The sequence below is a fragment of the Urocitellus parryii genome, chromosome 2 (assembly GCF_045843805.1).
Source record: "Urocitellus parryii isolate mUroPar1 chromosome 2, mUroPar1.hap1, whole genome shotgun sequence".
In the NCBI taxonomy this organism is placed as follows: Eukaryota; Metazoa; Chordata; class Mammalia; order Rodentia; family Sciuridae; genus Urocitellus; species Urocitellus parryii.
In genome coordinates, this window is record NC_135532.1 from 149,056,599 (window position 1) to 149,072,932 (window position 16,334).

At 38.1% G+C, this 16,334-nt stretch overlaps 2 protein-coding genes across 4 annotated transcripts in view; one reads left to right on the forward strand and one right to left on the reverse strand.

Annotated features, from left to right (window-relative positions):
- Positions 1–2,481, reverse strand: part of Filip1l (filamin A interacting protein 1 like) — a 271,668-nt gene extending 269,187 nt beyond the window's left edge. The window contains exon 1 of one of the 2 annotated variants that reach the window (XM_026402402.2): positions 2,225–2,481. The gene's annotated coding sequence lies outside the window, so the exon portion shown is untranslated. Of the gene's footprint in view, positions 1–2,087; positions 2,107–2,224 lie in introns of those variants that run through there. The other variant, XM_026402403.2, reaches the window with a different exon arrangement.
- The window catches only part of Cmss1 (cms1 ribosomal small subunit homolog), a 330,405-nt gene that overhangs the window by 274,851 nt on the left and 39,220 nt on the right, over positions 1–16,334 (forward strand). The window contains exon 3 of one of the 2 annotated variants that reach the window (XM_026402407.2): positions 2,481–2,635. The exons of the other annotated variant lie outside the window; for it this stretch is intronic. Coding sequence (XP_026258192.2) covers positions 2,481–2,635 — 155 coding nt within the window. The remainder of the gene's footprint in view (positions 1–2,480; positions 2,636–16,334) is intronic. 2 annotated transcript variants of the gene reach the window in all.

Consider the following 16,334-nt stretch of genomic DNA (forward strand, 5'->3'; position numbering starts at 1 on the left):
TTTACATTGAGTTGGTCTCTAGAATTGTCCCCATATCTTGCAGATACTAAGTAACCCTGTTCAAAGAAGAGAAAAACTTTTCTGGTTCTTAACTTTTAAACAGGAATGAGAGAAGTTCTGTGGTAAACAGCATGCACAACATACAGATTCAAAACACGAATGAGTGGCCTTTTTGTGCAGATTCCTACTCTCTGAGCATATGGAGACCATATTTGTTTCATTGACTGTATCCCTATTAACCTGCCTGAGGTCTGGCACAGAGTAGGCACTCCATAGTGATCTTTGAACAAATGAACAAGTGAACAAACTCTTCACTATAAAAATGTTCCCCCTGTTATAAATGAAATAGAACATTGTTCCAGGCTCAGAATTAATGGTTAATAAATGCTGGTAGTCAATAGTTGTCACCTAAGGAAATAAAACAACTAATACTTTTTCTTTAACTGTTTTTTAATGCAACACATTAGAGAGGCAAATATGTAATTAACTTTTTGTTTTCAGTTAAGACAAATAATAGTATGGAATGCATTCTGAATGAAGAGAACTTAGGGTCCATTACTTTGGGTTTTTCCCCATTGTTGGAGCTGTTCAACTTAGGGCAAGTTGTAGTATCAGTCTCCTACAACAGTGCTTCACCAAATGCACCATCATGTTGAAACCACAATAAAATATCTGTAGTGACAGTGCCACTTTGTAACACCAATTTTTGGCTAAAATTCTTCATTCACTTCAATAAAGTTTAAACAAAAAGACAATTATATATGAACAGTAATATACACTAAGCTCTAAAAATGAATTCATACCCCTCTTAGTAATCAGTATTTTTCTGACCCAGCATATTTATGGAGTGTTTTTGCTCTGTTTATAAGAACCCAAACCCTTATCACTTTGGGAATATTACATGGAAAGCTCTCATTGTGTAGACCTTACCCTTAATTAAAACATTTGTTTTAAGGAAGTCTAAATAGCTCATGCAAATTATTGTTACCTTCAGAAAACTTCAATAACAAACAGCTCTTACAGTATTTATGCTAATTTTAATTAAACATAATAGGAGTTTCATAATAGTGTCAACTGATAATTGTGGAAGATACATAGGATTTTTTTAAGGGACTGATAAATTGGAAAGTGTCATCATAGGAATGGCATTTTTAGCTGCAGCTCGAGGAACATTGTCATAATTTGAATAAGTTCTCTCCAGTAATAAACTACACCATGCCCTCCTTTATGCAAATATAATACACATGAAATATGCTGCATGTGGTTAAACAGTATATGTACTGCACTCTTCTAGTGCTTTCATAGAATTATACAATATTGCATAAAGAAATGTGATCATCAGTTGTAGGACCAAGTATTTTGACTGAACATATATCTCTATTAAAAGGAACTCCTATATACAAAACTAAGCAGCCACCCTAAACACTGAATAATACTTCTACCCAATGAGTACAGTGAGCAAAGCTTACTCTGGTATTAATTGGTGGCAGTCTGTCATCATTTCTCATTTACATTGAAATGTGGATATCCAGTCATTTTCTTTGGGATAAATGACAGCAAAAGCTCTTGATAATGATCTCTCAAGACCTTCCAAAAACTCTACCTCTTCTGTTCTCTAGCTACTCTCACTCCATCAAATCTTAACAACACAGAACTGTGAACAAAGAAAAAACAGAATACTATCTGGTTGCCTGTAAGATGCTAATATCTTCTTCTACTGATCTTTCCATGAAAAGAGAATTCTTCCTCTCCAAGCTAGCATATCCAGTATTCCTCTCCATTTCATCACATGGTGATAATTTTTAAAATTTTGTGTTGATCATCCACGTCAGCTTACAAATTGATGCTACTAACAAGGAAACTCAATTGCTCAAACCTATCCTCCCTTTTTTTCTTTCTTTATTTTTTTTTTTTATTTTCACCACTAATCTTACTTTTAAGAGAATAGTAATTTTAAATTTCATTTTGGTTTTCTTTCATGCCTACCAATTTAGCAAAACTTAACCTGCTGTCAGAAAATTCCTGTTTTGCAAGTGGCTCTTATTCATTTTAGCCTAAAAGTCATCTTCATAATCTCTTAATCATACCTGAGATTTACTGCATCCTCTTGCATAATAGTCAGAAGATTCTACTTCTGGAGAGCAGAGTTGGCAATTCCCAGCTGCTGGAAAACACAGAAATCCTCAAAGCCCCTTCTCAGCAAGGTTAAGGACACTTAACTTACCGTGCAGGGACCTGTACTTGATCACTCTTGGTAATTCTCTCTTCTCATCCCTGCCAAAATCCGATAGTGGAGTCTGGGGACCAACAACGTTTTCTTCTCTTTTTGGGCCCCCTCTCAGTTTTTATTTTGTGGACTTCAAAGCCACGGAGAGTTTGCAACCAGGGGCCAGTGATAGTTCTGCAAAAAAGAAGTAGCGGGGAGCCCAACACCAACTGGGCCCGAACTCTAAATGTAACCCTCTTCTCTTGCCGGACAGTGTCCTTCATACTCTGAAGACAGGAGACCTTGCTGAAACCCTCACCCCACAGCTTTCCAGTCTCCAGGGAAGAAAGGGTCTAATTGGACTGGGCTGCAAAATAAGGCGACCCAAAAGCAAGAGGCCATCTGCTGAGAGCATACAAGTAGATGCAGGTATAGTCTCTGTGAGCGTGTCTGTGTGTGTGTGTGTGTGTGTGTGTGTGTGTGTGTGTGTGTGTATTGCATGCCTGTGCCCAACAGCTGCTCTCCAGACTAGAAAACACCACTCTTTGGCAGGCAACTCTGAAACACCCTCTTGGTTGTTTCAAATTCATGTGCACATCTTGGCTGAGAGTAGAAACCTCCCGGGCACAACCTAGTCCCACTTGTCTGCCATGTCACTGCCCCAAATACACTGTGAACTACAAACAAACAGTAGTGCCAGCCTCTTAGGAACAGATGCCCAGATGGACATTAAATTGCACCTCATTTGTTCCCTACAGCCATGAACTGATGCAGGTCTTGTTGGAGATTTATGTAACAAGGGCATGACCCCTTCTTTGACAGCCATAACCCAAGGCACTATATGTCGACATTCACAATTACTAATGCTATGTTGCTCTTTAATTTGAATGCCTGCCTATTCCATTTAATGTCATAAGAGTCAGGATGCAAAGTGCTAAGGAAACTCTAGAGCAGCATCAAAAATATTTGGTGGTTATTATTGTTGTTATTATTATCTGAGGTTTTGTTTTATATTTTTTTATTTGTTCTACTTAGTTGTACATGACAGCAGAATGAATTTCAATTCATCATACACAAATTCAACATTTCAATTCTCTGGTTATACATGGTGTAGAGATGCACCATTCATGCAATCATTATTGTTTTATATTATTCGGTGTTAGAAAAACCTCATGTTTTAGATAGCTAAAATTTGAATATTATGTGTGTTTGTGTGTAGGTATATTTTTTCATGAATCAACTTGTATACTTTAGTCTGATTATTCTAAAAGACCAGTATATCCTCTATATAACCACAGAATAATACTCAAAATCAGTAAATTAATGTGATTTCTTTTATGATTTGGATCTAGAGTGTCCCCCAAAGTCTCATGTGTTTAGAGGTGGGGCTTTAGGGAAGTAGTTGGATTATGAGGGCTCTGACCTTGTCAGTAAATTAATCTCAAGATGACTGAATGAACTATTGGGCAGAGGGACTTAGTTGGAGGAAGCAGGTCACTGGCTGGTGTATCCTGCAAGGGTTTATCTTCTCTCCAACTCTTTTCTCTCTCTCTGCTTCCCACCTGCCATGAGCTAAGCAGCTTTCCTCCAGCACGCCTTTTTGCCATGGTATTTTTGCTTCATCCCATGCCCAGGCTATGGAGCTGGCTGACCTGCACAGAGACCTCTGAAACTGAGCCAAAATAAACTTTTTCTCTTCTAAGTTGTTTTTGTCACATATTTTGGTCACAGCAATGAAAAGCTGACTAACATAATTTCTTTCTAATCCTTTGATCCCATTAAATTTGTCACCAAATGTCTCAATAATGATCTTTATAGAAAGGTTTTTTTCTTTTGGTTTATTTAGTTATAATGTCTCTACTCTCTTTAGTTTTGAACAGTTCTTCAGTCTTGTCTTTTGTGACCTTTACATTTGAAGATTACATTTTGTAAAATATTTCACAATTTAGATTCCTGTGATGTTTGCTCATTGCAAAATCAGTGCATTTTTTAGCTGAAATACCACAGAAACAATGTAGTATTCTTAATCATATCAGGAGACACACAAATGGAATTGATCTTATAACCAACCCCACTTAGTTAAGATTTATCTGCAATATTTCTCCACTAAAAAATATACATATACACACATGTGTGCACATACACAAACACACACACACACACACAGTTATAGCTATTGCTCTTTTTCTACATTAAATACCATGATATCACACTGACAACTCCAGTTACAATCTAACACCACAACAGCATTCTTGCTTATGCCCTTCCCATGTTTGTAACACCATTCTCCAACAGTGAGCATAACCTGGTTTCTGTTAGTCTCAGACTACTACTTTACTCACTGCCCATGTGTGTAACCAGTCTTCTGACCCTGCTGGCTCCTTCCTGGACCCTACCAGTCTTTTCAGCCCCATCAGCCCTGATCCCTTAAGCAAGAGAAGGGGAAAATAATCAATTTTTTTTTAATAAAAGGAAAAGAAAAAGATAGGATGAGGATGAGAGTCCCATGCTCTTTTTATACCTTGAGCTATCCATGTCTTAATGGTGAGATAAGACTTAGAAATTATCATGCTCTCTGTTAGGCACATTGTGAAAGACATGCATGTGAAAGATATTGCACTTGGGAATATAATCTAGTGGATTTTTATTATAGTTACTATGTATTAATTCATAATTTGTGGCAGCACTACATTAAGCACTTTGTTATCTAATTCAGACAGAAACCCAGTGAGAGAAATAGTATTTTTCCCACTTTACAAATTAAGGAACTGAGGTTTGGAAAGATTAAGTAATCTTTCCAAAACCACTGAGCTCAGTAGACGTTGAGTTTACATTTAGTTTGGTCTAACTCCCTCAGCTCTAAACTCTAGGACTATATGAGAACAAATAAGATGTAATTATTCATCATAGTGGCTTCCAGAAGGAATCCTCAAATTCTGAATACAAAATCTTCTAAAGAATTGTGCCACCCAGTACATTAACTGCTAACTATATAAGGCTATTAAGTAATTAAAATTGAGATATGTTATAATTGTGAAATGCACAGTAGATTTCAAAAACATAGAGAAAAAAGAGTGTAAAATATTTCATTAATAATTTTATCTTGATTACCTGTTGAAGTGATAAAACTTTGGATATTTGGGGTTAAACAGAATACATTTTTTTAAAAAATCTATCAGTTGCAGTGCAGTGTGACTTAGGAGGCTGAGGCAGGAGGATCTCAACTTCAAGACCAACCTCATCAACTTAGTGAGACCCTTTATCAAAAAATAAAAAGGGCTGGTATCCAGATATAGCTCAGTAGTAAAGCACTCCCAGATTCAATCTCCAGTACCAAAAAATAAAAAATTGCCTTCATAATGGCCAAAATGTGGAAACCACCCAAATGTCCCTCCATGGTTCAATAAGCAAAATGTAATGAATAAAGGAGTATTACTCGGGCTTTAAAAGATTAACCTGTACACTACATGAAGACCTTATGCAAAGTGAAACAAGCTAGACACAAAAAGGACAAATACTTTGACTTACAGGAGTCACCTAGAATTGTCAGTCACAGAAGCAAAAAGTGAAGTAGGGTTACCAAGGAAAGGGAGTGGGGACAAACAGTGAGGAGTCTTGTTAATGGGTACAGAGTTTCTTTGGGGATGATGGAAACCTTCTAGAGATAGATTCGGTGATGGTTGCATGCAAGTGTAACCATACTTAAGGCCACTAAATTGCACACTCAAAAAGAGTTAAAATGGGAACACCCTCTGAACATTTATCACATTTTTTAAAATGCATTTGTCCTAACAGATTTTACCAACAGCAAAAGTGACAAGATTTAAATTTCATATATTATCCTTTCTTTAATACACCCCAAGGATGGAGTCACTGACTTATATGTAGAAATAAGAAGTGGGGATAATCCACAAAGTAGAAAAATATCTCCAAGTAAATAAGTCTGTTAGGGTATATGGGAGTCTCTCTTCCTTCGAAACTCACCTAGGGACAGTGTTTTGATATTCTACTTTCATATTTTCTGTTAGGGTGTAAGGGAGCCTCTCTTCCTTCGAAACTCACCTGGGGACACTGTTTTGGTATTCTACTTTCACATTTTTTCTAAAGTGAAAATGATAATAACAGGTTAACTTTTTTAAATGAGCAAACCATGCTCTTGACCTCTGCAAATCGTTGCAGATAATCTGCACTCTCCTATTTCCAGGGGCTATTTCTTCATGACTTCTAGAATGCCAGAATACCAGGTGACAGCTGTTTCAGCACTAAGGCAGTCCTCAAGTGTCCTATTTTGATGTCATTATGTAATGTTTTTCTCTTGGCTGAGTTATCATCCTCAGTAGCCTTGTTGACATGTTTCACAGCATAGCTCTCCACTAATGCATCCATGTTACTTTTCAAAGTGCACTGGTTCTCTGAAAACTAGAGAAAAAGGGAGGGAAGAACAGTCCCAGCAACATCTCAAATTAGTCAAAGTGTTTTCTCCGTTGCTAGAAAGTTCCTTTATGAACAGGAGTTTTTCTTTTTCCTTTCTCAGCACTTCTTCTCTTTAAAAATATTATTTCATTCTAGACTATGTTCCTTTTTAGTTACAGTTATAAAGAGATGTTGTCTCAGCCAAAACTTGTTCATTTTTTCAGTAAAGATTTCTTCTTAGTAATCTCTTGTCTCTGATAGCATAAGGACAGGTGTAAGGACAGGTGTACACATACAAAATCAAAATTTTCAATTTCCTACAACAGATATATACTGAGTGCCCACAATATGCCATGTACTGTGGTAGGCCTTGGAGCTATATAAAAACAAAACAGTGTTTTTCTGTCTCTGTCCTTGAAGAACTCAGTTTAACAGGAGAGGCACTTATGAAAATTCTGATTTTATGAGACTGGGGTTTCTGATGTGGGGCTGTATAATGCTGTTTGAGTCCTCCTGAGGTAGAGGTCAGGGCGGCTGCGCAGAGTGGGGTGTGAATATTTGAACTGGACACCTCGAGGGAGGAGGAGTAAGTTTCTGCCAGGGAAAGGGTAAGATGGAGGATGTTCCAGGCAGAGGTCACAGTGTGGGCACAGGCTCCCTGGCAGGAAAGCACAGGATGGCTGCTTCTGTGCCTCAAGGTCAGGACGTTGTGTCAAGCTTTGTACTAGATAAAGTGGAATCTTTATGTGGGCCCAGATCATTCAGGGTCTTGGATGCTTTGATGCTATAAGTCTCAACTCTGCTCTTCAGGCAGTGTAGAGGCACTAGAGGCATTTTAGGGACCTTCAATGATGGGAAACATAAAATTTGGACCCCAAAGGTCTTTTTTTCTGGAAATATTTCACCTGAAAAGGAACTCAGTGTTCATCTAATACTAACCTCTTTTTTTCTTTATGAAAATGATGTTACTCAACTTTGACTTTCATATGACTTGGTGCCCTGTATTTGACATAAAGCCTTAAAGGGGCCACTTATGTCACAGCCTCTCTAAAGTGATCCCTGAATTCAGTCAGAGCTGTTGCTTTGCACTTGACTGATAAAGGATGCTGGGGCCTCAGACCAGCTTCATAAAGAGGATGAGGAATGGGGCAAGCTGTCCCCAACAAAGGAACCAGCAGTATACATTGTAAGTGGCATATTTCAACATTTTAAGGAGAAACTGAGCAGGTGGCTACTGCTCGATTTATGGTGAGTTGCCTGGGTTAAGGCCTGATCCCATTATTAACTACTAAGCAGTAGTTAAGTAATGGGAAGCAAGAGATGTAAAAAGACAACTATGTAAGGGAATAGAACCCCATCCAAATAAACTAGGTACTGAACAGGGTTATAGTCTTAAAAAAATAAATACACTGAGGAAACAACAAAAAAAAAAAAGTTGGTACTAAGAGCTCAGCAAATTAAGAGGGGATTTGGCCACTTTTCATTCAGTATGCAACTACCCAGGACCCACCAAGGAGTCCTCCATAGCACATCTCTAAGCAGTAAGACAATTCTACACCTTTCTCTGTTGTTTCTGGGTTCCTGGAAGCCTGTCAGATTTCACAGGATAAAAGCCAAACTGTGCATAGTCTCTCAAGACTGAAGATCTTCCATTTTAGCTTCTGGGTGGGGTTTGGAAGCAGGGACCAACACCCAGGGTACTACTAAGTTTCCAGGCAGCTCTTTGATTTGACAACCCAAGCCAGAGCCAAACAGTGAAGAAGCAGGCATGGTGTTCCCCCTTGGACCAGCTTCACAATAGCTCCCAGGAATACATTGTGCTATCCATTCTTATTGTTCTGGTACTGGATTTCAAGGTTCTTTGTAATCTTCCTAAGTTAAGTGAACACCATGACACATTCATAATAGCAACTCTTCTTTCAACCACAAATGTCTTTGAATGAGAAAGCACTACCCTGCCCCAATTCAAAATGCATTGTGTGCCAAACCTGATGTTGTAAAGCAATGGTTTTGAAACTTTCTAATTGTAGCCAGACGTCAGGTCTCCATTCTCTCAGCCTCTCATGCAGTCAGGGTGGTCCTGGTTCAAATGAATACATTAAAACCTCTAATAGAAATCCAAGATTTATGATCATATAATAGTATTTATGGTCATAAAATAAAAAGATGCCCATCTTTTTATTTACTATTTGCAATTATATTCACTTTACTAGTCTATTCAACAATTATTATTGCGTATCTGCTATGTCCATACACTATCCTGAGCACTAGGATTGTGATATTTAAAAAACATGTTATTGGTCTTTGCAGTTTTGAAATTTGAAGTCTATGAGAGGGGTGAGATAAAATAAGGTACCAAATAAACCAGATAATTGCAACTTTTGAGATAGTGCTATAATAGGAAGAGAAAGTCATGAAGGGAGGGGCACACTTCAGATATCACAGGAGACCTCTCTGAAGAGGGGACATTTAAGCTGAGACTTGAACAATGTGGAGGAGCTAAGAACCAAGAGCCTGAGAATAGTAAGCATGAAATCCCTAGGGCAAGAAAGGAGATAGCATGTTCTGTGAGCCCCAGGAGGTCAGCTTGTCTGGGGTGTAGTGGAGTAAGAACAGAGTAGTGGGAGATTGAAGGGGAAGCCTTGTGGTCCATACCACAGAGTGTGGATGTTATCTTAAGTATAAAAGCAAACTGTTGTAGAGTTTTAAAGTTTTAATCTGGACAGTATGTGATTCTATTTACATTCTTAAAGAGCTTGGAGCTGGGTGTGTTGCCCTGGTTTTGATCCCTAGCCACACACACACACACACACACACACACACAATTTTGGGGTTTCATGTGGAGAATACAAAAGGTCAAAATGGTTGCTGGGGGACCAAACACTGCCTGAGGGAGGCTCTGCTAAGTCATGCCTTTGGACTCTCCCAAAGATATGACCTGGAAATTCATGACTTGTGGGCAACCTGTCCTTAATTTTTTTTCACATTGCTTGCCCTCTAAATGCCTCAAGCATTTCTCTCTTTGTTGGGTGTTAACAGAAAAAGAAAAACAAAACAAAAAAAGTGCCAGAAGCACTTTAGTCATTTGGGAGAGCCATTCTGGTAGGGACCTGACCCAAGCACTTAATATGGGAATCCTAGACCTGAAGTTATTTTCACTTTGCAGGTTGGTCAGATTCATGCCAACTTCCCACTGTTCTTCAGCTCTGTTCCTGGTACACAGAAGGCATTCTATAAATGTTTGTTATGTTGACAGTACTTGAATTCCCAGCAGTCTGAGGGGAAAGGGAGAATTAGAGAGACCATTGGGATTCTCTTTATTTCCTCTCTGGAGGGGGGATGTGTCAGTGGATTATGATGACTCTTAAAGTATTAATTTTTCAGTCTATGGTAGATACAGTTGGGAGGAAATAAAAGAACTCTCTACTAGAATAAAAGGTGATATGTACATGCAAAAAGTCTTAAGAGCACCTGGTTAGAATTTAATGTGGCTGAAAACATCATTATTATTTTCATGTTTCAATTACTCAAATATGGCTAAAAGTGTGCTTTGGAGATTTTCCAAAATAAAAGCTCTAAGGTGAGAGAAATTTCAGACCCAACAATAACTTGAAAACTGGAAGTTGGAATAGCAATTGCTTTTTCAACTTTTAACTCTGTCACCAACACTATAGTGATTCAATTACATGTGACAAGTCTGGTTTCTAGCCATTAAACTGCACACTTCAGCTACAGGCATCAGTCTTTCTTTTCTTTCACAGTGACTAGATTTGGGGACAGAAATGATAATGATAAAAGAAAGGAAGAAGCTGGGGTGTTCAGTCTTTCCAGTGGCCCCCAGGTCACAACTGGTGATCCTGACCTTAGCAGCCTCAGGTAATTTGGAGCCTGCAGCAAACCAGTGATAGATGGGATCTTTCCCCCACAGTCCTCATCACCTACAGTTGTTATACAGATGCCAGTAGCTTGCTTAAACAACAATAGAAAATGAGCCACCTGGGACCTGCATGGGAAGGAAGAGGACAGTGTGCCTCAGTGAGGTAGTCCCTCGGTTCAGTGCCTGGTATAAAGCAATTTCTCACCATGTAGTAGCAGCTGCTGCTGCTGCTATACTTTTTATTATTTGTGGCAGTGGCTTATAAATCAATTAGATGTATATAAATGTCACATTGTCAGGAACTAGCTATCATGTTCACCTGAAGTCCAAAAACTACATACTTACACTGTTTATACCCTGTCTGCTTCCTCTCCTCCATATGGAAGGTGATTTTTGTTACCATCTCACTTCAGTTCTTCTCATGATGGAACAGAATTAATTTCCATCTTCTGCAATTTGCTTAAGAGTTCTGTGATCCCAGGTGCCTCATTTTGCTGGGAAGGGAGGAACGTGACACATCTGATCACTCAGTTAGAGAAGCAAAAATAATCATTTCAGTTAGGGACCTGGGAGGCAAGTCTGTTTGTAAAAGGAAGAAGTTGCTGTTTCCCTGGCCATCTGCTTCTTTCCATATGCCACAAGCCCACCCTTGGAAATCATGGCTGAGCATCTCTCAATGAAATAAATGTTGTAATGGGTCACATAATTAGCAGGCAGAATTTTGCTTGAGCTGTAATCTGACTCTAATTGCTGACCTCAGAGAATTAATTTCATATGACACAGCACCTTAACTGCCGTAGAAGTTTCCACTCGTCTCTCCCTTTCAGGCCAGATTGCTTTTTCTATTTCTGGGCTTGTGTTGATGAGTCAGGTGGCCCCAGACTCTTCCTGTGGATGAAAGGGGCATCCTGACTTGGACATATGTTCTATGTAGTAAATTATGAAAAGGAAAAACTCTGTGTCCGTTTTTTTGGCATTAAAGTAAGGGAAACTGGAGGATTGAGTAAGGAAGGTTTAAACTAGCCAATATAAATAAATTCTAACCCTAGGCCCTGAATGCAGCATGATGTACAACATAGGAAATGGCACTGACGAATAATACTTTTCTGTACTAAAAACAGTCACCTTATGGAACTCGTGAAGTAAAAGGTCATGTTAGTATTTTCCATCAAGTCCTAATCACTAAGTTAAAACAACTTACAAAATAAGATCAACATTTCCATGCGTATCTATTTATTCCCATGGCATGGCAGGTGGGTTTTTGTCTTCCCCTGTAGCAAGTGTGAAAATAGTCACACTACGCATCTCCCCAAGTCCTAGAACTATTTCAACAATTAGTGAGTTTCATTATAGTCGCACATGCTTTGATTTCTACAAATGGGATTTTCCGTGATTTAGAGATGCTGTGCCTTTTCGTGTTCTTTAAAACATAACATGATGAAATTGGCACAGTGGTGAACACTTGTAGCCCAGCAACTCCGGGGTCTGAGGCAAGAGGATTACAAGTTTAAGGCCAGCCTCAGCAAGTTAGAGAGATCCTGTCTCCAAATAAAAAATACAAAGAGCTTTAGATATAGCTCAATGGTAAAGTGCCCTGTGTTCAAATTCCAGAAAGAACGTATGTACATTCATACATACATGTATACATTAACTCATTAAAATGAAACAACACATGATATATAAATTCTGTGCACTAAAATAGCAGTATGGAAAACAAAAATCACCTTTGAAGACCTAGTTCAAAGCTGTTAAATGATCAAAGGAAGTTACTGTACATTACTGGAGTTGTAATTATTAATAACCTAAAATATCGGCACTTCTGAGGAATTGTTTTGTTGTCATTATTGTTGTTTAGCCTATGGATATTATGAATAGTGACCAGGTTGCCTTTATCATAGTAGCTTCTACAAACTTCTAATCAAAATTTTCCCATCAGTAGCAAATATATAGGTCAATATAATATCTTTATCATAGCTCTTAGATTATTCTAATTCCTTATTTTTCTTTCATATGGACTCCCACTTTTATATTGTCTTTGTTTTAGGTTTTTGTGTGACTTTATAAACTGACTTAAATCCTTTCAAATTAAGATAACCCATAGTTAACTAATAGCTATATATTGGGAAAAAAATGAAAGTTGGGCAGAGAGGGAGGGAATTAGGAAAGAAAGCAAGCAGCAAACTATGCAAGTCTCAGCCACGTTAACTCCTGTAAGCCTTAGCTTCCTCATCTCAGACGTGCTGACTCCAGCTTTATCATGGGGCTCAAAATCATTTTTAGATAATGATTATAAGCATACTTTATCACTTTCAGAACCATGTGCCACTTTGTTGTGATTATTTAAAAGCCATTGTTAATGAGGCAGTTCTCCATTACTGGGCCTTTGGCCTAATCCTCCTTCCTCTCTTCCCTAGGAATTTTTTCTGAGATCAGGGCCCCACCTCTTCTGATAGCCTTCTTACAGTTTTCTTCCTCTGAGAACCAAAATCCTTAGACCATCATAAAGGCAACGTCTTTTCCTGAAGGATGACTCTAAAACCTCCTACCCTAACAGAGTTCCATACCTTAGCTGGTCCAAAACCTAGGAAGTCTAGATTGCCAAGACCTAGAAAAAGAGCTGGTCAGCAAATACTGATTACCTTAGTGTCTGGTGAGACATTTGCACCAAATTTGCCAGTATGGTCCCTGCTACTCCTACACATTCCCATTTAGACTTGGGGACCCCAAGGATATCTCATCTCCTACTTGGAAACTATGAGGACATCATTGCATTGCTGACCCAGTCTCCAAATTAGAACTTCCTGGTAGGTAGAGTGTTTGTGGTCTGCCTTTGCTTATTTACTGTTACCAGTGATCTTATTAGGAAAGGTTCTCAGGTGGATTGAGTTGGAAAGGATGAAAAGACAACCTAAATGATCCATCCTTGTCTGAGGCTAGTTATCTTCTAAAAGCCTCCCTTAGGTCTCATCAATGCCATGTTCAAGGCCACACTCCCCAGCATAGCAGATAGGAGGCAGCCCACTATGGAAGTCAGAGTGAGAGCCCAGGCTACCTGCAAGGGAAGGCTTGCCCTGCCTGCATGACACTAAGGAACCAGGGCCAGGCCATGCTCCTTGCCAAGCCTAAGTTCAAAAAAATAAGGTGATATTGAGGATGAAACTAAAGTGCTAAGCACCGTGCCAGCCCTTCTTATACCCATGACTTTATATATGTCATTTAGGGATGTTCTTCCTCTTTTGAACTCTACTCTTTTTCAACATCCAGATGAAATTCACCTCTTTCTGGATGCCTTCCTAGATCCACAGTCAGTAGAATGTGGAGTTCTGACCTCCTTGTTCCTCTACTGCTGCGTACTCTACACATTGCAGTTCAATTATTTTCCTCATAAGATTTATTGTTTTTTTTTTTAAATTCAATTAGGCACATAGGCACTATACTTTCTGAGATAATTTAAACAATTGACAATTTGGATGAGTTTGTGCTGCCTTTTTTTTTTTTAAAGAGAGAGTGAGAGAGGAGAGAGAGAGAATTTTGAATATTTATTTTTTAGTTCTCGGTGGACACAACATCTTTGTTTGTATGTGGTGCTGAGGATCGAACTCGGGCCGCATGCATGCCAGGCGAGCGCGCTACCGCTTGAGCCACATCCCCAGCCCAAGATTTATTGTTAGAAAAAATGTATCATTAGATATTATTTTATTTCATTAAGAAACAAAAATTCAATTCATGTTTAAAAGAAATGTTAGCATATGGTAGAGCAGTTGTAAATTTTTTTTTACAATTTTAGACAGCATTAGAAATTCTGTGCTGTGAAAGATAAGTCAAGACAGCTAAATGCACATTTTTACTGAGATATTACATTTATCAAAGAACTCAGACCACAAGTGTACTGTCTAATCAATTTCAACCAAGACTTAGAACATCTCCATTATACCTGAAAGTTATAATGGAGAGCCCTTCCCAGTCCATCCCCATCTCTCACCCTCCTCACCCAAATGCATGCCACCACCAACATGATTTCTGTCATGCTGTTGATGGGGCCCTACTCTAGAAGTTCTTATATAGAATGTACTTTTTTGTATCTGCTTCTTTCATGCGGAAATGCTTTTGCGATTCATCTATGTTGTGACATTTATCTGTAGTCTGTTCCTTTTATTGTTCAATAACATTTCATTGTATGACAATACCCGTGTTCATTCATCTATTTTTCTATTGATGAGCATCTCAAATATTGTATTTTTATTTTAATTTTTAAAGTATGATAGAGTAAAATCAATCTTGTTCCTTTTGTACATATAGGTCTCTGAATTTTAACACGATTAGATTTGTATGAACACCATCACCATGAGTATGCAGACAAATCTGTCATCTTAGATTAGTCCCTGGTGCTCCTGTTAGTGTCCTGTGCTCCCACTCCAAGCCCTGACCACCTCATATCTGTTCTTCATCACTACTGTCTCACATTGCATTTTAATTGCTTATACACGTGTATGTCTCTCCCTCTATATTGTTAGTTTCTCAAAGTAAGAACCATATATTTTTATCTCGCCTTCTTGGGACACAGCACAATACAAGGTACATAACAGGTGACCATTAAATATTTGAAGGATGAATGAATTAATGTCCATGTGGCCACACAGTGAATCCTTTTATAATCCGTAGGAGGGAAAGGAAAATAGAAAATTGAATAAAACTGACATAACTTTGTTCTTTTTAGGAAAACTACTTCCTTTTTTAACAGCAATAATAATTTTATGATTTTTAAGAAATTCTAAAGAATACTATTTGATAATTGGCACTTGAAAAAATATGTTGAGTCACATAAAATGTCCAGTTCAGCAAGTGTTTAATTATACTCAAAATATTACTGCTAGTTAAGTTTGAACATGAAAATAAAAAGGAAAAAAATTAAACTTGCTTCTTTGTCTATTACCTATTTCTAAGTATATTCCAGAAGGCTAAAATTCTCTCCCAGGGCCTTTAATATATTTTCCAGATATTCTTAGCACTGTAAGAATCCTCTATTCTGTGTATTCACTCAATACTCACATTGTCACTTTTGACTGAAGTTTCAGTTTCCATATATTCTCTAAATCAGTGTCATCTTTATCTAAAATTCGTTTTACTAGAATCATTATTATTATTGCAAGTGATGCTTGGTTCTTATAGCTAGTGTCTTCCCTAGAGTATATTTAGTTCTCTTCAGTCCAAAGTTACTTTTCTTCCCCCCCCTTCCAGTGTTTATTAGTGTTTCCTTTTCCATTAACACAGTGCTGAAATGACTCTGAATATATCCTTCTTATCCTCTTAATTTCACCCACCAGGACATTATCTCTTAAAACCCAAGCCCTTTGCCAGCTCCATGTCACATTTCTCTAAGCAAATAAATTTTCTCCATATGCTTAGCATATACCCTTGAGCCCTGTAGCCTATTTCCCCTTTTAAAACAGAAATAGGGAAACAGCTGTTTCTCAATTCCTATAAAGTGTGCCCTGTTTTATATATCACCCTGGACAGCTCTATTTTGATGTCTGCAATATTACTTGGTCCTTCAATTGTGAATTTCCTGGACTTGAGTTTTCCTCTCATTTAGGAAAGAAGAATTAATTCTACAAGATGTTTCAGTGTACTATGCAAGACATGAGGTCTTCTCTGTAGCTTATTTTGGTAGCTACTGAAGGGTTCACATGGAATAATGCCCCCTTCCCTATAGCTAACACAACAAGCTTTAAGACTCATATTATATGGTCATTTCATTAATTGTTTCAGCAGATGCTGATTGAATAGATTTACCGAATTTCTGCTACATGCAGGACATATAAGGTGAAAGTACACCCT